The 24408-nt window shown below is 37.4% G+C and overlaps 1 protein-coding gene across 49 annotated transcripts in view; it reads left to right on the top strand.

Annotated features, from left to right (window-relative positions):
• The window catches only part of Rims2 (regulating synaptic membrane exocytosis 2), a 522550-nt gene that overhangs the window by 340345 nt on the left and 157797 nt on the right, over positions 1-24408 (top strand). For 24 of the 49 annotated variants that reach the window (XM_085831890.1, XM_085831889.1, XM_085831892.1 and 21 more), the window contains 3 exons: positions 51-207; positions 2107-2220; positions 8824-8889. In XM_085831890.1, the coding sequence (XP_085688016.1) occupies positions 51-207; positions 2107-2220; positions 8824-8889 (337 nt within the window). The remainder of the gene's footprint in view (positions 1-50; positions 208-2106; positions 2221-8823; positions 8890-24408) is intronic. The other 25 variants (XM_085831897.1, XM_085831895.1, XM_085831893.1 and 22 more) reach the window with 3 other exon arrangements.

Here is a 24408-nt window from a genome sequence, read left to right as displayed (position 1 = left end):
TTTAGTGCAATACAAAGACATTCGTATTATTATTTTATTTTTTACCTTAGATTATCGACACAATGGCCGCGATCTTCAAAGCTCCACGTTGTCAGTGCCAGAACAAGTCATGTCATCAAATCATTGCTCACCATCAGGGTCTCCTCATCGAGTAGATGCTATAGGAAGGACAAGGTCATGGTCGCCTAGTGCCCCTCCTCCTCAAAGGTAAGGTAGTATGACAATTTTGCTTGTAGCATGATACTTAGGGTGAACTTAACCTAAATTACCATAATAATCTCTAAACATAAGTTATTCTTTGAAGCATTCTTTTAGGGAAAAAGTAAGATACCATTGCAATGGAAATAAGATGTGATATGGGTTATTTTGTGATTTTTCATGATCTCTGTGTTAGTTGATATAAGAGTTCAAAATAGTTAAGAAAAACTGTCTTTAAACTGTGTGTAAATATTAAGCAAATCCACTTAGAGTCAGATGAATCGTATAGTTATTGGTAAATTAAAAGAAAAGATTTATTAACAAAACTAAAAATGCATGAGTAGTGGAAAAATGGTGACACAAATCTGTTGTTCTAGGTCATATAATATTTCAAATCTCTGATAAACATAAGTACTAAAGAGTATATACATGCAGTGCAAACCATGAATATAATATATACATTATACATGATAGATAGTTCAGGAGTCATATTAAATAGGAAAGATATGTACTATACATAGATATTATTTAATTTAATATATATTGATTAAAATATTGTGGATATATAAATATATCAGATTTGCCTGTGAATTTGAATATTTCTCTGTATATAAACATGACATTGCAAACTAATGAAAAAGGATGGTTTGCAAAGAATGGTACCATAGTGGACTGCTTGGATGAAATTTTTACTTTCCTTTTTGTTTTCTTTTTTTTTAATTATAGTTTTTTAAATTTATTTTTTCACACTCTAGATTTTATTCTCAGACCCCCAGTCCACTCTCAAACTGTTCCACATCCCATACCTCCTCCCTACCCCTGTCTCCACCGCACCCCATCTGATCTGTAAACTCCCTGGGGCCTCCAGTCTCTTGAGGGTTAGGTGCATCCATGATTGAACCCAGACCCGGCAGTCCTCTGATGTATCATTCTGTAATTTTTCAAAGGACTACCATAACCAGAATATGTGAGGGAAGAACTTAGGAAAAATGTTAAGTAGACAGCTACAATCATAGTAAATTATAAAGGTGGTAGAGCAGGCTGGAGTGTTACCCTAGACAACAGGTAGTTTTCTGTTAAGTAGACAGCTACAATCATAGTAAATTTTAAAGGTGGTAGAGCAGGCTAGAGTGTTACCCTAGACAACAGGTAGTTTTCTGTTAAGTAGACAGCTACAATCATAGTAAATTATAAAAGTGGTAGAGCAGACTGGAGTGTTACCCTAGACAACAGGTAGTTTTCTGTTAAGTAGACAGCTACAATCATAGTAAATTATAAAGGTGGTAGAGCAGGCTAGAGTGTTACCCTAGACAACAGGTAGTTTTCTGTTAAGTAGACAGCTACAATCATAGTAAATTATAAAGGTGGTAGAGCAGGCTGGAGTGTTACCCTAGACAACAGGTAGTTTTCTGTTAAGTAGACAGCTACAATCATAGTAAATTATAAAGGTGGTAGAGCAGGCTGGAGTGTTACCCTAGACAACAGGTAGTTTTCTGAGGGTTAAACTCAGGTCCAACCCTGAATAAGTAATCACTCCCACCATCCCTGTGGCTGTAAGAAAGAGCGTGTGCATCATTGAACCTATCTTCTTATCAATCTGTTCCTCTAGTATGCCTTATATCACTGATTATCAGTGATACAGACCTAGGTGTGGCCCAACTGATGGATGGGATTGCTTATCTAATCCTTAAGAATATTCTCTTAAATTGACCCCTTCTCTAGATGTAAGAAAAGCCAGACCCTCACGCAGCTGTTAATTTTCAAATGAAATGTATACCATCAATATATATATATTGTGTATATAGTATATACTATAGTATAATATTTATACAAATAAAAACTAAATGTTTTTTTTTATATAGACTGTGCTATAGATTAGTAAGATACTTAACGATCTTGTTGTCTTAGTAGGAATGTGGAGCAGGGGCTCCGAGGGACACGTGCTACTGGCCATTACAACACAATTAGCCGAATGGACAGACACCGTGTCATGGATGACCACTACTCTTCAGATAGAGACAGGTAAACGCAATTAAGCCTTACTAATTTCTATTGCCTCAGGAAGGGGTTTATAAAGTGTTTACTCTAGTCCTGTATTTTACCTTAGTTTCCAAACCATGCTTTTTCTTTACTGTTCCCACATTCTTTCTAAGATTACCCTTTATTTAAAAGGAGAGGTTAAACATGTACAGTTTTTTCTTGATAAGAAAAACAAACACCAGAGGTTCATGGCTAAGATACAGAATTCCAGCACTTTGGATGGTGATCAGGAAAATTACAAGGATGAGAGAAGCTAGGGCTGTTGGACTAGACCCTTCAAAGGAAAGAAGGATTTTGCTCTTTCATAATTCGAAAGAGCTAGCAAATTTGCACAAGAGACTATGATGATAATCAGAACACAAACAAGATGTTTTGTGACTTTGCCTGCACATAGCAAATGATCATGTGTCTACACATATATCTGTAGGCTGAAACAGACTGAAGTGTTTAATAGATTGCAGAGACGTGGTGTGGCTTTCACACACAGAAACACTGAGACAGAGTCTGGTTTGTTGTGGAAATCTTTTATCATCATTCTCTAAGAGGTTTTCTTCCATGGCCTGCAGTGAAGCTTTAACTACCTAAAAACATCATACTTGTTGACTTCAGTGTTTGGAAGAGTTCTCAGACTTGTCCCATTAAAAGTGACAAACTTTGGAGTAATATTACAATGCTTACAATAATTCTTACTAATTTTAAGAAAATGAATTAACGTTGTAATTCAATCTTTGGATATATATGTATATACATATATATATATCTATATACATATATATATATATATATATATATATATAACCATTGGATTTTTAAAAAATTTACAAGTGAGGACAAAGTTGAATATAATATTTAAAAATATTTGCATTCCTTTGTCTTTAAAATCTGCTGACTCTTAGGATATATAATAGAAATTATTTGGTTTGAATCACAATTAGTACTCAATCCATTCATATAATTTCACTGTGTCTCCAAAAGACAAAATGGAGGTATCTTCTCCATGGATAGTGTCAGACAAATACTACTTTTTGTGTCTAGGATAAAAAATGAAAACATAGAGTTATTATATTAATTTCTATTAGTATCAAATACAAACTACTTAATACTTTTTTTGCTTTTTAAATGTTCTAAACTCTCTGTGATCAGTGAGTGTGCTGCCTAGTGGAAGATCCGCTTATCAAGTACAATAGTAGTAAACGTAGATTACCGTGTTGGCATGGCTGAAGAGGTGGAACAAGTATTAAAAACAATCAGTAGGAATTTTGCGTATCTAATGAAGTGTTAATGAACTTTGCTTTTCAAATTATATAGCTGTCACAAGCTTCTTAGCCTTTGAAAATTTATTTATTGAGGGAATAAAATTGTCTAAATGATTTTAAAGTTTTTGTAAGCTTTCATATAGTGATCACTTAATGAAAAAAGTGGACTAATATGAAGTCCAAAAATAGCCTAATACTTGTAGAATGTGATAGAATAAAATTACAAAATAACCCTTTACTGTTATATTAAATTCATAATATTTTGTCAGTATTTTAAGGCACATATTATTAGGTTTAATCACCACAAACACTTGACCACTCACCTTTAATATTTTCTTTTAAAACCCATATCACAGACATTTACACTTGAAATGTTATTATGCTTTCCTTGTTCATGATCTAACGAATTATTAAGAGTAGCTGTCTCAAAAAAAAAAAAAAAACCAAAAAAAAAAAAGAGTAGCAAGACTATTCAAATGTTTGTGTCTGGAAGTTTTGAAGAAAATACATCCATATGATTTCACCTTACTGTTATAGACTTACAAAACATCTTTGTTGGGATCAGTCTTAAATCTTTTTTAAAACATTACGTAAAGTACAATTTCATTTCAACAAAAACAAACAATAGAATGCATTTCAAGAACTATTTTGATTTTTCTGTACAATTCATTAATACAGGAAACAAAATTCATTATATAATATCTTCCCTTAATGTCTATTCTAGTCTAAGTCTTAAGTATTGAACAGTAATCAGATGCACCAGAGTGTCCTTTTTAAAGTGAGAAAGAACTGAAGTACTCTTGTTTTATTTTTATGAATATCATTTCATAGAGTTGTGAATATGCTCAATTTAATTGGGTTTGAGATATGTCTAGGTGATTTATAAAGTATACTTTTTTGTATTTCTGAGAAATTTGTAGAAAGAATTAACTTAGAAGCCCTGCCATGAATGTAGTCCAGTTGGCTTCCCAGTAGGCTGTGGGTCCAGCTAGAGAAGCATACAGCACCGCTTATGGAAAGTGCATTTAACTGGAGCTTGCTTACAGAGATTCAGTTCATTTTCATGTTGGAGAACATGGTGACGTACAGGCACTATGGTGCCAGAGAAGTAGCTGAGATTTTTATATCTGGAGCCATGAACATCAGGAAGAGAGACACATGAGTTCACACAGCCTATCCCTAGTGACACACTTACTCCAACAAGACCACTCCTCCTAATCCCTCTCAAATAGAACCATTCTCTGATGACTAGGCCTTCAAACTTGTGAATCTGTTGTGGACATTCTTAGTCAAACCACCATTCATTGTTAGTTTAAAGATCTCTCTGTATCTTCGTTTGATCCAGTTTGAATGAATAAAGTCCCTCATCATCTTGGGTTCTCAAGTATACTCTATCTGGCTGGTGGGGTTATTCGGGAGATTTAGGAGATGAGGCCTGCGAGGGAATATTTCACTAGACACAGGCTTGGGAATTCAAAGGCTTCAGTTCTTCTCACTCTTTCATGCTGTGGTTAACCATGGGAGTACTCAGCTTTCAGACTCCCGTGGCTTCTATTTACTGCCAGGTCTTCCCATCATGATGGAACTTTTCTCCTTCTGAAAGCACAGCCCAAATAAACTCTTCCTTCCAAACTGAAGAAAGAATTTTCCTAGTGTTAGTAAGTAGTGTAATTTAGGGATTTTAAAAGATGCACACATCATTCTTGTTAGCATTGAATTATTAATTTATTTAATTGAATGTATTCTTTTCTGTAGGATTTGAAACCCAAGGATCTTGAGTTTGTATTTCAGACTTTAAGTATTCTTGGGGGATGTCAAATGTTTTGTTTCTGTATCTATAAAATGTCTTATGAATAATCATACAAATTAACTGATACAGTGCTTTCCATGACAGTTTTATATTTCTTGTCAGGCAGCCAGTTTCCAGATCTGTATAGCACATAGACATATTTTATCAAAAGTTTGTACTGTTAGTTGAATGTGACAGTGCATATTATCATCCTAGTACTCAGCAGGTGATGGAGGGAGGATCAGGCATTCAAAGCCAGCCTTGACCACATAGCTAGTTCACTGGAGACTGAACAACATAACAGCCTCAAAAACAAAAGACTAATTTACTGTAGATAATGAAAAAAACTAATATATACATTACATTAAAAATACATTGACTTGTAAATATTTTATATTTAATAGATTAGCAGTTGACTTGAAATATCAAAAGGACAAGAAACAAACTAAATTTTAAAAAATGAGAAATTAATTAATTTAGGCATTGTGGAAAACATATAGAAGATAAGGCCTGAGTTGACTTAGAAATGGAAATGTTTATTCAGGCAATAAGAACAAAGTTACAGAGGCAGAGCACATCCACACATCATGGAGTATGGAGAAAAGCAGCATTTTTGGCATATCGGAAAATTGTATGTGAAGACAGACTTTTATACTGAACCATATTCCATGTGATATGTTGCTGTTTAAATTAATTATAGTTCTTTGCTAAGCTTCAGTGGTGGGTGCATGGTATGAAGCATCATATTCTTTTTATGGGTAATGGGTAAGAATTATGTATCGATATTTTATTGGGTCTTTGATTCTATATCTGCATTATTCTATCATTAGTCAATATCTTACTCTGTTGTTAAAAGGAAAGTCTTTACACATATGTCAAACACTTCCATACAGATGATGATTATTATTATTATCATTATTATTGGTTTTACGAGACAGGGTTTCTCTGTGTAGCCCTGGCTGTCCTGGAACTCACTCTGTAGACCAGGCTGGCCTCAAACTCAGAAATCCGCCCGCCTCTGCCTCCCAAGTGCTGGGATTAAAGGCGTGCGCCACCACGCCCAGCTCCATACAGATTATTAAGTAAAATAATACATAGTAAATGGATTACTTTTATTTTTTACTGCCTCCCCTTGCACCTCTGCCTCACAATGTTACTTTAGTAAACCTCGGAACTATTGTTTCTTTAGTAACCTGGATGACTACTACAGCTAGCAATATGATTTGCAAGAAGACATGAATATATGGCTTTAGAACTCTTGTTAAGATTTTAGTCGTAGGAGTTAATTTACTATTTGAGAATTTCGAGAATATTATATAACACTTCAAAAACATACAATGCATTTTATACTGATCATTTTTTACTCCAGAAAGCTTGATTTTAGCATCACAAATACAATTTTAAATTAGCATCACTGGTGGTATGTGGGGAATTACAGCTCCACACCACCATCCCCAGTACATAAGGATTCCCTGTAGCCTTTTAGGGACCTCAGCCGAACTCAAACCAGGACATATTGTTTTAGAATACTGAAGAACTTAAGGACTAATTTGAGTTGGGGTTAAATAAATGTGTTTTAATATAGTATTTATGTACAAAAGTTAAAAATATAGATATTCAGAAATAAAACCTCTAGAACCTGGGTATGGGCTTCTCTGAGAATCACATTTTATTGCTTTTATAATAGGCATTTTAGTGACTTTTGAAATTACTATATTCTGAGATCTCAGGCTATTTCCAGAAGGATTCCTGCTGAGATCACAGGAGTTCAGAACTTAGTATAATTTCTCAGCAAACAAAAGTAACAGTTTTGTTAGAGCATCTCCAAGTGTCCAGGGAAGAGAGTGAGTGTGGACATGATCCTCATGATCGTGATGATTGTGATGATGATCGTGCACGCTCAGGCCTTATGGATGGGTGGTTGTGTTAGCAGAAGACCTCTATTCATGGAAAGAACATCGCTTCACAGTAAATGGTGATTGTATTGGAATTCTTGCTTCCCAGTTGATAGAGTCATTAACCAGTTTGAAGGTCGGAAAGTTATTCCAGTAGATGCAGAAACCTGATACAAGCTGTGTCAGCGATGGAAGGGAGAGATTTGAATGTTATAAAATTATTGAACTCTGAGGCCTTAAAACTTGGTTTATTATGTAAAAATGTAAGTAAATAGTTGAAAGTAAAACATTACCACAATCCTATATTAGCCAAAGCTAACTAAGGCATAGGAGCCCGAGAGGCTGCCATGGGAGATCAGTGAGGACAAATGAGCAGGAGGTCAGCTTCCTGCTGCCTCTCCACCCAGAGCCATGCTGGTTTTAGTTTATTCTGATATATTGATTCTACCATATCAGTTTTAAACAAGTTTTTCTTTAGTAGTAACAACAACACTTAGATTAGGAAGTTGCTTTTAGAATGCTGTTCCACTGCCTGCCCCATTCCACCAGTACATCACTAGCTGTTGAAACTGACAGAGTGCCTCGTAATTAGATGAGCCTTCCTGGAATGTCTACATGACACACGGTTGGGTAACCTAAGCAAGAGTGCAAAGGATTTGGTGCAATTCTAAGGAAAGGTAAAGTTAAAAGCAAGCAGTACTTTCTCTCTAAACTAAAAAATATGAGAAGGAGCAATGGAAGTGGGCTTACGAAGGAGCAAGGGCATGTTTGCAGCAGGATTACAAGGTCATAAAATGTGTGTGTACATGCATGTGGGTGTGCATGCATGTTACTCTCGATTTAGGGGTAGAACTATGAATGTTGACAGAATTCTAGTTTTCTTTGCATTGTTCTCTGAAAGTTAATGATCACCTTCCATAATTGTTTAGGAAATAAATATTTTAAGAAGGAAAATTTTAAGTTAGTGCCATACAAACAAAATTGACTTCAGATGCTTCATCAACAGTTAGGCATTGTTGCTTTGATTTTTTACAGTGGTAAGGAAGCATGAAATGAAACAGCTAATAGCATGTAATAAATATATAGTATTATGTATATATATAATAAGTGTAAAAATTCATAGTATTCAGTATACTTAATGAATATTATAAGCTTGTAAATTTGTTCTTTATTAAATTGAACTTTAAAGCCTCTTATCTTTAGGATTAATAAAAGAAAAATAAAACCTCATGAAATACTCTAATCATTATGGTCTTAGGTCTTACCTCTGTGCCCTTAAGCTTGCTGGTCACTTTATTATTTTATTTTTCTTCTCATCATAATTCTTAAACAGAAGGAAAACATCTTTGTAATATAACAATTGCTAAATGGTGCTCAATATATTAAAGTAATAACCAATTACTTTTATCATTTAACTAAAATATCTAAATGTTATATTTTGTTGCACTTTATTTTAGACTATTTGGTTGATTTTTACTGCATATTTCTGTGGGCATCAAGAAGATGGCCAAGCTTTTCCAGTAGCAGTTTTCATTTGCTTTGCTTACTATCTTATTATCTGTTTGATTCTGACTTTTAGAACTAAGCTATACTTTTCTCTTCTTTCCTGAGCCTCATTTTATTCTTGTTTCTGCCATGCTTGCAGTCACTTTCTTACTCTACCTCGCTCCCGACACAGTCAGACCATTGACCATCACCACAGGGATGGAAGGTATAATTTTCTTACCTCGAGTCTGTGTGTAGAGTTGCATGCTCCTGTCTATGTGATATAACTCCCTTTTAGTTTTGTTTTATCTATACGTGTGGAATCATTAATAAACTATGAAAATATATCCTAGTAGTGTAATTCATATAAATGATTCTGTTTGATGGACTAGAATCATCTTTTTATTACCCAAAAATTATTTCATTAGGAATTGTGTAAACTTTACTACTAAAACTGAGAGCTATTACAGATGCCATCATATTCCTTTGCTAACTTCCCATATATAATTAACACTGGTTTATTTGTAGATGTCTTCACAACCTGCTTCCTACTTTTATGTTTCTCAAGATGAGAGTAATCTGATGTGCATTGACCTGCTCTGTTGGTGCTGACTTGTTCAAAGATAACCAGTCTACTCCTCCATAGTAGATAAGCTTGTCTGTAAGAATGTTCAATCTGTGGAACACTCTTTCATCTCAATCTTATGTAACTTATTCTGAAGAAGGAAAGTTCCAGTGAATTATGGGTAGAATAAGTCTAATACTAAAAATAAATAAATAAATAAATAAACAAATAAATAAATAAAATCACCTATTTTAGAGGGAGATCTTGCTTTCCTGGCGTTCAGCAAAGGGTGGACGGATATTACTGAGAAGAGAAAGAAGGTTCTAATGCTCTTACATTCTCAAGGCCATTTGTTGCTTACATTAGTTGTTGTTATTAATAATATAGTTATTTATTTTTTTCACAATTTTACTCATGTATAATGAATTCTGATTGCATGGCTTCCCCATCCTCTCTTAGTTATGTCCCTCCTACTCTTTCAAAGTCCTACTGCTTCCCAATAAGCCCTCCTACTTTAAGGTCTTCTTCCTGATGTGCCTGCATTTATAAATGTGCGTGCGGTGTGTGCTTGTGCACATGCGTGTGTGTTTGAGCACGTGTACATGTGCGTACTATAACCATGAGCGGGGCTTATATTTATTTATGTAAATTTATAATGTTTTTTTCTTTAACTATTTTTCATTCAATATGTTTTGATGATATACTTCCTAAATCCTTCCAGATCTTTCCCACCTTCCCACCTTCTTTTCTATCCAATTCATGTTTTCTCTCTCTAAATAAGTACCTAAAAAAAGGAAAAGAATAGAAAATCAAAAAAACAAAAAAACAAAAGCCCAGTAAGACACAATAGCAAAAGAAAAAAAAACATACAAACAAACAACAAGAAACATTGAGTCCATTTCTGTTGTGTACCTACTTCTGGCACGGGACCTGCCCTGAAGTCTATATCAATCTATATACTGCGAAACGAGTTTTCCCAGAAGGTATCGATTGCAAACAGCTTCTTGGTTAAGATTGGGACTCTGTATCTACTTTCCCTTCTCAGTGTCAGAATACTTTCTGTTTTGAGCCTGTGCACATCTTGTGAATTCTATTACATTCCTCTGTGAGTTCATATGTTGTCTGAAAGATGCTGTTTCCTTTGAATCATCCATCATCTCTGGCTTTTACAGTGTTTATGCCCGTTTCCATATAAAGCCCTAAGTCTTGAGAGGAGAGGTATACTGATAAAGACATACTGTTTAGTGATTAGTGTTCCAAAGTTAATTACTCTGTGCACATTGTCAAGATATTGGTCTCTGTGTTACTTAATTATCATCTACTAGAAGAAGAAGCTTCTCTGAAGAGCGTTGAATAATATACTGACCTACGACTACAGTCAAACAACCCTGAGATTCCACCTCACACCAGTCAGAATGGCTAAGACCAAATATCAGGTGACAGCAGATGTTGGCGAGGATGTGGAGAAAGAGGAACACTCCTCCGTTGTTGGTGGGATTGTAAGCTGGGACAACCACTCTGGAAATCAGTTTGGCAATTCCTCAGAAAATTGGACATAGTTCTACTGGAAGATCCAGCAATACCTCTCCTGGGAATATATCCGGAAGATGCTCCGACTTGAAATAAGGACACATGTTCCACTATGTTCATAGCTGCCTTGTTTATAATAGCCAGAAGCTGGAAAGAACTCAGATGTCCCTCAACAGATGAATGGATACAGAAAATGTGGTACATTTACAATATGGAGTACTACACAGCTATTAAAAACAATGAATTTATGAAATTCCTAGAAAAATGGATGGATCTGAAGGATATCATCCTGAGTGAGGTAACCCAATCACAAAAGAACACACATGATATGTACTCACTGATAAGTGGATATTAGCCCAGAAACTCAGAATACCCAAGATACAATTCTCAAAACACATGAAACTCAAGAAGGAAGACCAAAGTGTGGCTACTTTGATCCTTCTTAGAATGGGGAACAAAATACCCATGGAAGGAGTTACAGAGACAAAGTTCAGAGCAGAGACTGAAGGAATGACCTTCCAGAGACTGCCCCACCTAGGGATCCATCCTATAAACAATCACCAAACCCAGACACTATTGCAGATGCCAACAAGATTTTGCTGACAGGAACCTGATATAACTGTCTCCTGAGAGGCTCTGCCAGTGCCTGGCAAATACAGAACTAGATGCTCACAATCATCCATTGGACAGAGCACAGGGTTCCCAATGAAGGAGCTTGAGAAAGTACCCAAGGAGCTTAAGGGGTCTGCAACCCTTTTGGAAGAACATCAGTATGAACTAACCAGTACCCCCAAAGCTCCCAGGGACTAAACCACCAATCAAAGAAAAATGGTGGGCCAGGCAGTGGAGGCACACGTCTTTGATCCCAGCACTTGGGAGGCAAAGGCAGGTGGATTCTGAGTTTGAGGCCAGCCTGGTCTACAGAGTCAGTTCCAGGACAGCCAGGGCTACACAGAGAAGACCTGTCTCACAAAAACAAAAATAAAAAATTAAAAAAAAAAAAAACCAACAACAAAACAAAGAAACAAAAAGAAAAGCACATGGTGGGACTCCTATCTCTAGCTGCATATATATGCCTAGTCAACCATCAACGGGAGGAGAGGCCCTTGGTCTTGTGAATATTATGTGCTCCAATATAGAAGAATGCCATGACCAGGAAAATACAGAAGTGGATGCTCACACTCATCCATTGGACAGAGCACAATCCATTAGACAGAGTGGGTGGGTTGTAGAGCAGGGGGAGGGGGAGGGGATAGGGGATTTTTGGAGAGGACACTAGAAAAGAGGATAGTATTTGAAATGTAAGGAGAGAAAATATCTAATAAAAAATATCCTAGATAATAACCCTCTCTCACAGGTATTACTCATAGACACTTTGCCCCTTCCTGTAAGCTATCACTTTGTTCCTTTGCTCCAGTGGTTGTCCTTTGCTGTACCTTTTACCTTCATAAGGTTCCAATCACTAATTTTTGATTTTACACATGTGCTTCTGGGAATTTGTTTTCAGAAAGTACTTTCCTGTGTCATCAACTCAAGACTGTTTTCTACCTTCTGTTCTGTCAGATTCAGGGTTCCAGCTCTTAAGTTGGGGTCTGTGATCCATTTCAAGATGAGTTTTGTGCAGGGTGATAAATATGGATCCATTTTCATTCTATATGCAGCTATCAAGTTTGACTAGCACTATTTAGTGAATATGCCCATTACCCCCACCCCTGTATGTATTTTTGGCTTCTTTGTTAAAAGTCATGTGTCTATAAATGTGTGGACTTATGTCTAATTTTTCAATTTAATTCCTTTGACCAACATGTTTATTTTTATATCAATACTATGATGTTTTTACTTCTACAGATATAATACAATGTGAAATCTCCTATGCATTACTTCCAAATATGCTTTACTATTCAGAATTGTTTTACTTACACTTGTTTTTTGTGTTTCCTTATGAACTTGAAGATTTTGTTTTTAATTTTTGTGAAGACTTATGTGGGAATTTTGTGGGGATTCCATTGAATCTGTAGTATTCTTTTTTTTTTATTTTTTTTTTATTTTTATTTTTTTAATATTTTTATTACATATTTTCCTCAATTACGTTTCCAATGCTATCCCAAAAGTCCCCCATAGCGCCCCCCACTTCCCTACCCACCCATTCCCATTCTTTTGGCCCTGGCATTCCCCTATATTGGGGCATATAAAGTTTGCGAGTCCAATGGGCCTCTCTTTCCATTGATGGCTGACTAGGCCATCTTTCGATACATATGCAGCTAGAGACAAGAGCTCCGGGGTTCTGGTTAGTACATCATGTTGTTCCAACAATAGGGTTGCAGATCCCTTTAGCTCCTTGGGTACTTTCTCTAGCTTCTCCATTGGGAGCCCTGTGATACATCCAATAGCTGACTGTGAACATCCACTCCTGTGTTTGTAACCCAGATGTCCCTCAACAGAGGAATGGATACAGAAATTATGGTACATTTACACAATGGAATCTGTAGTATTCTTATTGTCAGTTGGCCATCTTTAGAATATTAATCCTGATCCATTTACAAGGAGCATCTTCAGCTTCTGTCATCAGTGTCACGAAGTCTTATTAGGGAAATTTTTACCTGCTAGGTTCCAATAATTCCAAGATACTTTTGTTATTGTTGTTTTCTTCTGATTTTTTTCTGTTTTTCATTTGTATATCAGGAAGGCTCCTGATTTTTACATGTTAATTTTGTGTCTGCTTTGCAGAAAGTGATTATTAGCTCTAGAATTTTCCTCACAGAGTTTTTTTGTTTTGTTTTGGTTTGGTTTGGTTTTTTGGTTTTTTTCAAGACAGGGTTTCTCTGTAACCCCCTGGCTGTCCTGGAACTCACTCTGTAGACCAGGCTGGCCTCGAACTCAGAAATCTGCCTACCTCTGCCTCCCAAGTGCTGGGATTAAAGGCGTGCGCCACCATTCCTGGCCCTCACAGAGTTTTTAGGGTCTTTATTTTATTTTATTTTATTTTATTTTATTTTATTTTATTTTATATTTTTGGCATAAAATCACATCTTTGTATTCTTCATTTTAATGGAAATACTGAGTTTCTCTTTGTTTAGGATGGTGTTGTTTATAAGCATGATATAAATCGACTTACTGTGTTGAGGTTTGCCCCTGTCTCCATGATTTCTCAACCTGTGGGTTGGGACCACTTTGGAGGTAAAATGACTTTTTCCCAGGAGTTGCCTAAAACCATCAGTAAATACAAATACTTAACATTACAATTCATAGCAAAATTACAGTTATGTTGTAGCAATGAGAATAATTTTATGGTTAGGGGTCACCACAACATAAAGAACTGTCTTAAAGGTTTTCAACATAAGTAAGGTTTAGAACCACTGCCCTAATCTCTCCAAAACTTACTATGAAGGGACACTGGATTTTGTTTCTGCATGTGATGAGATGAGATTATGTAGGTTTCTGTCTTATATTGTGATTATATGGTAGACTAAATTTATTAATTTTGGGTTGAAGCCATGTTGATCATGGTGGATAAATCTTTTTAATGTGTTGTTGAATTTTGTTTGCAAGTATTTTATTGACAATTTTTGCGTCTTTGTTCATAAGGATGTTGGCCTATAATTTTCATTTTGGTTATCTTTGTGTAGCTTTGTATCAGGTTAATAATGGCTTCATAAAATTTTTAGGCAAATGGATGGAACTAGAAAATATCATCCTGAGTGAGGTAACCTAATCACAAAAGAACACACATTCACTGATAAGTGGATATTAACCCCAAAGCTTGGAATACCCAAGATATAATTCACAGACCACATGAAGCTCAAGAAGAAGGAAGACCATAGTGTGGGTGCTTCAGTTCTTCTTAGAAAGGGGAACAAAATACTCACGGGAGCAAATATGGAAACAAAGTATGGAGCAGAGACTGAAGGAAAGGCCATCCAGAGATTGTTCCATCTGGGGATTCATCCCATATACAGTCACCAAATTCTGACACTAATGTGGATGCCAAGAAATGTTTTCTGAAAGGAGCCTGATATAGCTGTCTCCTGAGAGGCCCTGCCAGAGCCTTACAAATACGGAGGTGGATGCTCACAGCCAACCATTGAACTGAGTGCAGGATCCCCAGTGGAGGAGTTAGAGAAAGGACTGAGGATCTGAAGAAGTTTGCAACCCCATAGGAAGAACGACAATATCAACCAACCAGACCCCCCCTCCAGAGCTCCCAGGGTCTAAGCCACCAACCAAGGAGTACACATGGCTCCAGCTGCATTTGTAGCCGACATCATGTCAGGCATCAATGGTCCTTGGTCCTATGAAGGCTTGAAAGATGTTCCAGTGTAGGGGAATTTGCGGGCAGGGAGGTGGAAGTGGGTGGGTGGGTGGAGGAATACACTCATAGAAGCAGAGGGAGAGGGGATGGGATAGGGGGTTCCTGGGGGCTTCTGGGAGGAGTGTAAACAGGGAAAGGGGATAATATTTGAAATGTAAATAAAGAAATATCCACAAAAAAAAAAAAAAAAGGAATTAGGCAATGTCCCTTCAATTCTTTTTCCATAGTAATTTGACGAAAATGGATGTTAGTTCTTAGAAAGACTGGTAGAATTCTGTGTTGGATCATTTGTCCCTGGACAGTTTTCATTGGAGATTCTAAATCACTACTTTTAGTAGATGTTATGAGTCTGTTTAACTTGTTTACTTCCTCTTGATCTAGCTTTAGAAGGTCATATCTATGAAAAACAACAATTCTTTAGGTGAATACAGGATTCTAAACATGTCCTCATGATTCTCTCCATTTCCTTGGTATCTGTTGTAATGTCTGTTTCATCCTTTATTTATTTTATTTACTAATTTGAATCTTTTTTATTCTTCCCAAGCTTTACATTTCTTCTATTCTATTAATTCTATTATTATTTGTTGTTTCTTTATCATTGTCTCAGCTGTGCATTTTGTTTATTTTTTTTAACCTTTCTTTATTCACTTTACATCTGCTCACATTTCCACTCGTTCCTCTCCTCCCAGACCCATCCTTATATCCTCCCTTTCCCCATTCCCTCTTCCCCTTCTCCTCTGAGAAGGGAAGCCCCTCCCCACCATGGGTCCCAGCTGGCCCTGGCACATCAAATCCCAGGTGAAAGAGGCATATCCTCTCCCACTGAGGCTAGGCATTCAGCCCAGTTAGGGGAAAGGGTTCCAAAGAATGGCAACCGAGTAAACCTCTGCTCCAATTGTTAGGGGACTCAAATGGAGACTATGCTGCACATCTTCAACCCTGCATTTTATTATTTCTAGTCATCTACTCTTCAGGGGCATTACTTTTCCTCCTCCTCCTCCTCCTCCTCCTCCTCCTCCTCCTCCTTCTCCTCTTCCACCTCCTCCTCCTTCTCCCCTTCCACCTCCTCTTCCTCCTCTTCCTCCTCTTCCTCCTCCTCTTCCTCCTTATCTTCCTCCTCCTGTTCCTCCTTCTCCTCTTTCTCCTTTTCCTCCTCTTCCTCCTCCTCTTCTTTTGAATATGCTATCAGTTTGCGACCTCTCCTGTCTGTTGATGTTTGCACCTACATCAATGTGTCAACTCCTTCATTGTTTTCTATAGGCTTATGTATGTGTTTTTATTTCCATTTAATTCTAAAAAGGTTTTATTTTCCTTCTTTTACTTTTTCCCAATTTTCACTCAGAAGTAGTTGAGCTTCCATCAGATTATATACATTCTGCTGTTTTTTATGTTGTCAAATCCAGCTTTACTCCATAATGGTCATATAGTTTACAGAGTGTTGTTTCAGTTTTCTTGTATCTGTTTAAACTTGCATAGTGTCCAAGTATATGGTCAGTTTTGGGGAAAGTTCCATGGGTTACTAAGAAAAAGGTAAGTCCTCTAGGGTTTTGGTGGAATGCTACGTAGATATCTGTGACATACCTTCTTATGACTAATAAGGTTCATTAACTCCAGCATTTCTCTGCTTGGTAAAGTGTGGTGGCTGTGAGGACTGTGGTGGAAAGAGTCACTGGTTCTGTGAGTCAGCAGAAGTCAGAAGTGAATGGAGATCGACTAGAAGGAAAGGGTAAAATTGATATCAAGAAAGAACTAGGTGGACCCTGGGTTTATAGCATAAGGTCAAGTCCCTAGAGGATGAATATTGCCTGTGAGGAAGGTCTTTTGTTTGCAAACTGCTGAGAGCTAAGAGTAACTCCAGAGAGTGTGTCTATGTGTCAGCCTAATGTGGAGGCTTTGGTTCCCTCCTAGAGTGGTTCTGTGGATTAGTGGGTATCACAAAGGAATGAAGGCAGGCTAGAAGAAAAGCTATGCTTATTATCTTATTGTTTTATATGACAAAACAGCACAGACATCCCATAGAATTTGCATATGGCTCTTAAATTTGACCTCTTAGTTTTGATATTTCATTTTTCATTAGTGATTTTTGTACCTGGCTTTCATCTTTCTCTATATTATAATTTCTGCTACCAATCTGCATAATGTCAACCAACTGTCCAAATATTTGTTTATCTGTCACTCTCTTAACTATTCTAGATATAATGAGCTTCATCCTTAGGTTATGCTATGCAGACTCACATGCAGGCTATCACTGAAGTTGTTCTGTCTTTGTAATCTCAGTTTAAATGTTCCTTTCTTTCTAGATTGTAAAGATGTACATGATTCTTTTTTATTCTTTTATGGAGTAAGTTTGATTTCATGTGCTCTTTTATTTCAGTAGAGACCTCTGCTCACCTGACTGATTTAATGTGTTATTAGTCTCACCTTATTTTGCTTACTTATCTGGAAGTTGAATTAATTCTCAGGAATATTGTAACTTTCCATATTTCCTTATATTTCCTTTGTTAAGTATTTTAACAAAGTTCAAATGTTATTCATTTCATCTCTTCCACAATAAGTGGCTTTTGAACTAAAATACACAGCTTTTCTTCAGCTTAGTTGATCTCTTAAAAGGGGAGAAATTATGTCTATATTTAAAAATGTGAAGAGAAGCTCTAATCTTTAAGTAGCCATTCTTTAACTTAGTTTTGGAGATAGCACTATCCACAAGGTAGGAAGAGCAGGAAACAAGCAGGAAATGGAGGGAAGGAGATTATGATCTCAGTGTGGTACCCAGATCCCCCCCCCCCCGAGGGCTTCACCAGGGACTCAAGGCTTTTGCTTAAGAAACTTTACTGGAAAGGTTAGGAGTTTTGTGTCTTTGGGGTGAAGGTAATATTTGGTAAACGTGATACTTCGAGAGACAGAACTAATAACTAACTGCAGTCATGTTTCTTTACCTTCTCGTCAAGTAATGCTGACTGTTAGAAAATTACCCTTGACTCTGTGCAGTTTAAAACTTAGTGAACGTTTACTGAGAATGTTTAGAATGGATATTGTGTTACTCTTCATTAATATAATTGGTAAAGTATAACCTTCACTTGAAAATTATGCCCTTCATATTCTTAAAATATACTTCTGTATCCTACTTGTTTTCCTAATATTTACTTTTTAATTCTTTTTTCTTTCTTTTGTTTTTTTCAAGACAGGGTTTCTCTGTGTAGCCCAGGCTGTCCTGGAACTCACTCTGTAGACCAGGCTGGCCTCAAACTCAGAAATCTGCCTGCCTCTGCCTCCCAAGGGCTGGTATTAAAGGCGTGCAACACCACTGCCCTCCTTATTTACTTTTTTCTTATGGCCATTCATACACAAGGGAATTACTGGTATTGATGATTGGCAAATTGTGGTGGGTGTTTATGTAAAGATCACATTTAAAAGACAACAACAATGGTTTATCTTTTAAAAATGAACATGAATTAATTAGATTTATGTCATAGTAAGCTAGGGGGTCAGTGATAGTTGAAAAATATAAAATTCTCCTATCAAAAATGAATATGAGACAATACTTCCTCAATTATTTAGAATGTTATTTATTTCTAGTAATGAACTTAGAGTTATGACTGTAGGTACTACATATACTTAGAAATGTTTCAATCAGAGCTGAGTGTGGTAAGTTTGTTCCCTAAAATATAGCTACTTTGAAGAGCATCTGAGTGGTTGGTTTGGAGGGAAGAATGCATGAAGAAAAAAATATATATCAAGATAGATGGAAATAGAAAGAAGAGAGAGGGTATAATAAATTGAACTTAATAATACTTGAAAAATATTGAGAAATGGAATTTTAGAAAAAGCCTTAAGAAAAACTCCCAGCCTTTGCTCTTAAGGCATGACATTGGGGATGAGCCTGTCCAACTGTGCAATGAGTGAAGCGTCCGGATTTCTGAAAGCACTGAGGAGAAACCCTTAGCACAAGCTAAGGTAAATACCACCTAAGTACTGCCTCAGCTTCTTACTGAATTGCTCTGCTCGGTCTCAAACTGACTCTGGCAATTTGTTCTAATCTCCTGCTCCTTCTTATTCTCTGGCTTCAACTGCCTCTGCTGCCCTGCACTGCACTGCCTGGACTCATGAATGAACTCAACTCCACTGCACTCACTCACAGCATTAGATCCCAACTCAGACTCAACTCCACTGCACTCACTCACAGCATTAGATCCCAACTCAGATTCAACTCCACTGCACTGCACTGACACCTAATTGACCCCCTCCCAACTCCACTCAACTGAACTGGCTAAACCAAATTTCAACTCAATTTCACTGCCGCTTTCTGAGCTTTCTTTAATAGCCTTTGTTTCCTGTGCTGTTCTTGTGATAGTTTGGTGTATCCTTTTCTGTCAAATCTTTCTCTGATTCATCAGTTTGTCCCCCAAACCTCATTGTTTGGGATAAAAGGTATGTCTAAGGGCATGTCTATATTCCGGACAGAGTAGCCATGTTATTGGCTCAACATTCCTCTGTAGCATGGAGGGGAATGCAATTCACAGGGCTTCTCAGGTCTAAGCAGATATTAGTAGTTGAACAAAAGAGAATATAAAGAGAGAGTCGCTTCTCCTTAGTGATAGTTTGCGTGTGCTTTAGTGGATGACCCTAAGCCCACATGAGAATAGTCAACACTCACTGAACTCAGTGGATAATGGAGGAGGTAGGGGGGCATGAGTGGGGAAGAGGATGTGTTAGGGATATTGTGGAATAACGGTTGTGGGAGGCAGATAAGATCAACATTCATTATGCATACACAAGAATTTTCAAACAATATATTTAAAACTTGAGGTATTCAACTTTAATATTTCTGAGTTTGAAGTAGTTTTATCATATTCAAAGATCCATAATATTTTCTCAGACGTATGGGACTTATGTAAGAAGGGAGAATAAAGATAAGGGATTTATTGAAGTTTAGGAATTGAGGCTCAAGACTGTTAACGATTTCTACATGTGTATGTATTGAAATCTATTATCCCTGCAGAAAGCCAGGCAAGGTCCCCAGATGATTGCCGACTTAGAAAGTGATTAGAAGGTGTCTTGGTGTCAGCATCTGAGCTCACAGGGGATGTTGCAGGTTAACAGGCCACTTAAGAGAAAGGAAGACCATGAATTCTAAGGAGACACAATAAGGGTCTTAAGTGTCCCTTTTCACTATCTGAGGACTGTAAATGTGAATGAGCACCACAGGAAGCAGAGATTATAGATGGGCGGTTAATTTTATGTATTGCTTCCTTTATGCCATCATATCCTAAGCTTTCTCCCTCTATAGTTTGACCCCTGTCTCTCTCACTCCTTCTTAGTGATTTTTGCCATTCCTATAATTTACCAACCTTTATTCATATTATTCTCCCTTTATCAGTGTGAATTTGTGTGAGTGTGTGTGTGTGTGCATGCTTTTGTGTATGCATGCTTGTGTGTGTTGGGGGGTGTACCACGACTTCCTGGTATGCAATAATACTATTCTCTTTTTTATTCTATCTCTTGACTGTTCTACAGTTTCATTTGGTTTCCCTCTACTTGTCAAGGTCTTGTCTTTTGGATTATACATTTTCTTATATCTTATCATGATTGTGACTTTGTCCAAAAAATCCTATTACCATGTGTAGTGTATAGTACATCTTGTGAAGTCAACATATATGTATTAAAAGAATGATTAAATATTATATTAGTATAAGCCAATTATTTTTTATTTTTTATTAAATATTTTCTTTATTTACATTTCAAATGTTATCCCCTTTCCTAGTTTCCCCTCCAAAAATCCCCTATTCCCTCCCCCACCCCCACTCCCCAACCCACCCACTCCCATTCCTGGCCCTGGCATTCCCCTATACTGGGGCATAGAACCTGCACAGGACCTATGGCCTCTCCTCCCATTTATAACCGACTAGGCCATCCTCTGGTACATATACAGCAGGAGCCACAAATCCCACCATATGTTTTCTTTGATTGGTGGTTTAGTCCCAGGGAGCTCTGGGGATACTGACTAGTTCATATTGATGTTCCTCCTATGGGGCTGCAAACCTCTTCAGCTCCTTGGGTACTTTTTCTAGCTCCTTCATTGAGGACACTGTGCTCTGTCCATTGGATGACTGTGAGCATCCACTTCTGTATTTGCCAGGCACTAGCAGAGCCTCTCAGGAGACAGTTATATCAGGCTCCTGTCAACAAGCTCTTGTTGGCATCTGCCCTAGTGTCTGGGATTGGTGGTTGTTTATGGGATGGATCCCCAAGTGGGGCAGTCTCTGGATGGTCATTCCTTCAGTCTCTGCTCTGAACTTTGTCTCTGTAACTCTTTCCGTGGGTATTTTGTTCCCCCTTCTAAGAAGTATTCTGAGCTTCTGAGCTAATATCCATTTATCAGTGAGTGCATATCATGTGTATTCTTTTGTGATTGGGTTACATCACTCAGGATGATATCCTCCAGATCCATCCATTTGTCTAAGAATAACATAAATTCATTGTTTTTAATAGCTGAGTAGTACTCCATTGTGTAAGTGTACCACACTTTCTGTATCCAATCCTCTGTTTAGGGACATCTGGGTTCTTTCCAGCTTCAAGCCAGTGACTTCTTTAGCTGTCTTTCTTTTGAAAGACTGATTTTTCTCTTGTTAACATATGCAAAAATATTCCTCAAAACTACAAATAAGTCCAAACCTCCATTTATTGATTTTCCAAAAAGTTTCTGTAATAGTTTATCTTCTATTTTTATGAATGGTTTATCATTTCTGGGTGTGAAATTTACAAATCTACTGAGGGAGTTTCTTGGGGTGGTAATAAGCACTTTTCTATTGGTAAAGTAATGTGCAAACCTCACTGTGATACAACTACTGAGCAGAGCAGCAGCAAGGCATATGGGGATTCCCACTCTACCATCCCAATGTCCATGCAGAGACAGAGGATCAGGGGAAGCTGGAATTTTCAACCTTGATTGGGAAATTATTGGATATGGCACCAAGATATTAGGTCATATTTTACTACTTTGTCTTATGATAAATAACAGTCCATACTCTGTTCTATAGAGACATACCTTTAAAGTATTATTTTATGGAATTTTTAAAGGTATGGTAAAGTAATATACAGCTAAGATCTTGCTGGAGATTTGTTTTTTATCATTTATTTATTTATTTATTTATTTATTTATTTATTTATTTATTTATTTATAACACCAGATTTTATTCCCCTCCTGGTCCACCCTCTGGCTGTTCCACATCCAATACCTCCTCTCCATGCTCCTGTCTCCATGATGATGTCCCCACCCTCCACCCCTCACTTCACCAGACCTCTAAACTCCCTGGGTCCTCCAGTTCCTTGAGGGATAGGTACAAATTCTCTGACTAAACCCAGACCCAGCAGTCCTCTGCTGTATGAGTGTTGGGGCCTCATATCAGCTGGTGTATGCTGCCTGGTTGGTGGTCCAGTGTTTGAGAGATCTCAGGGGTGCAGGTTAATTGAGACTGCTGGTCCTCCTACAGGGTCACCCTCTTCCTCAGCTTCTTCCAGCTTTTCTCTAATTCAACCCCAGGGGTCAGCAGCTTCTGTCCATTGGTTGGGTGTAAGTATCTGACTCTGACTCTTTCAGCTGCTTGTTGGGTCTTCCAGTGGGCAGTCTTGATAGATCCCTTTTTGTGAGCACTTCATAGCCTCAGTAACAGTGTCAGGTCTTGGGACCTCCCCTTGAGCTGGATCCTACTTTGGCCCTGTCGATAGGATCGTCTTTTCCTCAGGCTCCTCTCCATTTCCATCCCTGCTGATAGGAACAAATATGAGTCAGAGTTTTGACTGTGGAATGACAACCCCATCCCTCACTTGATGCCCTTACTTTCTGCTGGAGGTGGGCTCAATAAGTTCCCTCTCCCTACTGTAGGGCATCTCATCTACATTTCTTCCCTTTGAGTCCTGAGAGTCTCTCACCTCCCAGTTCTCTGGTACATTCTGGAGAGTCTCCACAACTTCCTACCTCCTGAGGTTGCCTGTTTTCATTCTTTCTGCTGGGCCTCGGGGATTCAGTCCTTTTCCCCCACCCAATACCACATCATATTGCCCTCTCCCCCCAACCTTGTTCACTTTCCCTCCCAGGTCCCTCCCTCTCTCCCTACTTGTGATTGCTTTCTTCTCCCTCCCAAGTGGGACTGAGGAGTCCTCACTTGGGCCCTTCAGCTTGTTAACCTTTTTGAGTTCTGTGGACTGTATCTTGGGTATTCTATATTTTTCTTTTTCTTTTCTTTCTTTTTTTTTGGCTAACATCCACTTATTAGTGAGTATATACCATGCATGCCCTTTTGGATCTGAGTTCCCTCACTCAGGATGATATTTTCTAGTTCCACCAATTTGCCTGCAAAACCTAGGATGTCCTCATTCTTAATAGCTAAGTAGTATTCTATTGTGTAAATAAACCACATTTTTTTGTATCTGTTCTTCTGTCATGAGACATGGGGTTGTTTTCAGCTTCAGGCTATTACAAACAAGGCTTCTATGAACATAGTGGAACATGTGCTCCTGTGACATGGGGCATCTTTTGGGAGTCTTTTGCTGGGTCATCAGGTAGATCTATTTCCAGTTTTCTGAGGAACCTCCAGGTTGATCTCCAGAGTGGTTGTACCAGTTTGCAATCCCACCAGCAGTGGAGGAGTGTTCCTCTTTCTCTACATCCTTGCCAGCATCTGCTGTCACCTGAGGTTTTGATCTTAGCCATTCTGATTAGTGAAAGGTGGAATCTCAGGGTCATTTTGATTTGCATTTCTCTGATCACTAGTTGTTTGAATTTTTATAATCAACACACCATTTAAAATAGAAAATAGATCATAGAATAAGAATTTCGAGGCTAAAAGAGAAACACTATATCAAGATTTTAGTTTGTTGCATGCTCATTTATAAGCAGTTCTGCCTATTTTAGTTTTGTTTCTGTTATTGTTATTGTTCCTATAAAAATTAATTAAGGAAAGTTCTCAATTCCTAACAAGTTTTCCAGATTTCCTCAAGGACCTGTATCTCATACTATATCATACTATTTTGAGGAAATTTAGATTTGGATCTTTTGTTCTTGTGATTTCAAATAATGACTATTTTAAAATAACTGCAGGCATAATGATAGCAGCATTCAGTTGAGAACAAAATTGTTGGTTAGCAATGATCACATTCTCCATTACCAGGGTCTCACCTCATTTCAGCTGTGTATAGTAGTAGCCCATCATTATTAGTACCAGATTGGATGAGTATTATTTTTGTATAAGGTCAATTCTTTTAAATAATACAATCTTATTTTAATTCAGCAGAACTACTTTATCTTGGCCTATCTCTATCTAATTCTTTTCTCAGAGTCTGCA

This window comes from Mus caroli, unplaced genomic scaffold (genome assembly GCF_978045245.1).
Source record: "Mus caroli unplaced genomic scaffold, Mus_caroli_1 scaffold_16, whole genome shotgun sequence".
In the NCBI taxonomy this organism is placed as follows: Eukaryota; Metazoa; Chordata; class Mammalia; order Rodentia; family Muridae; genus Mus; species Mus caroli.
Note: the sequence above shows the minus strand (reverse complement) of the source record. Positions and strands in the feature narration are given on the sequence as shown.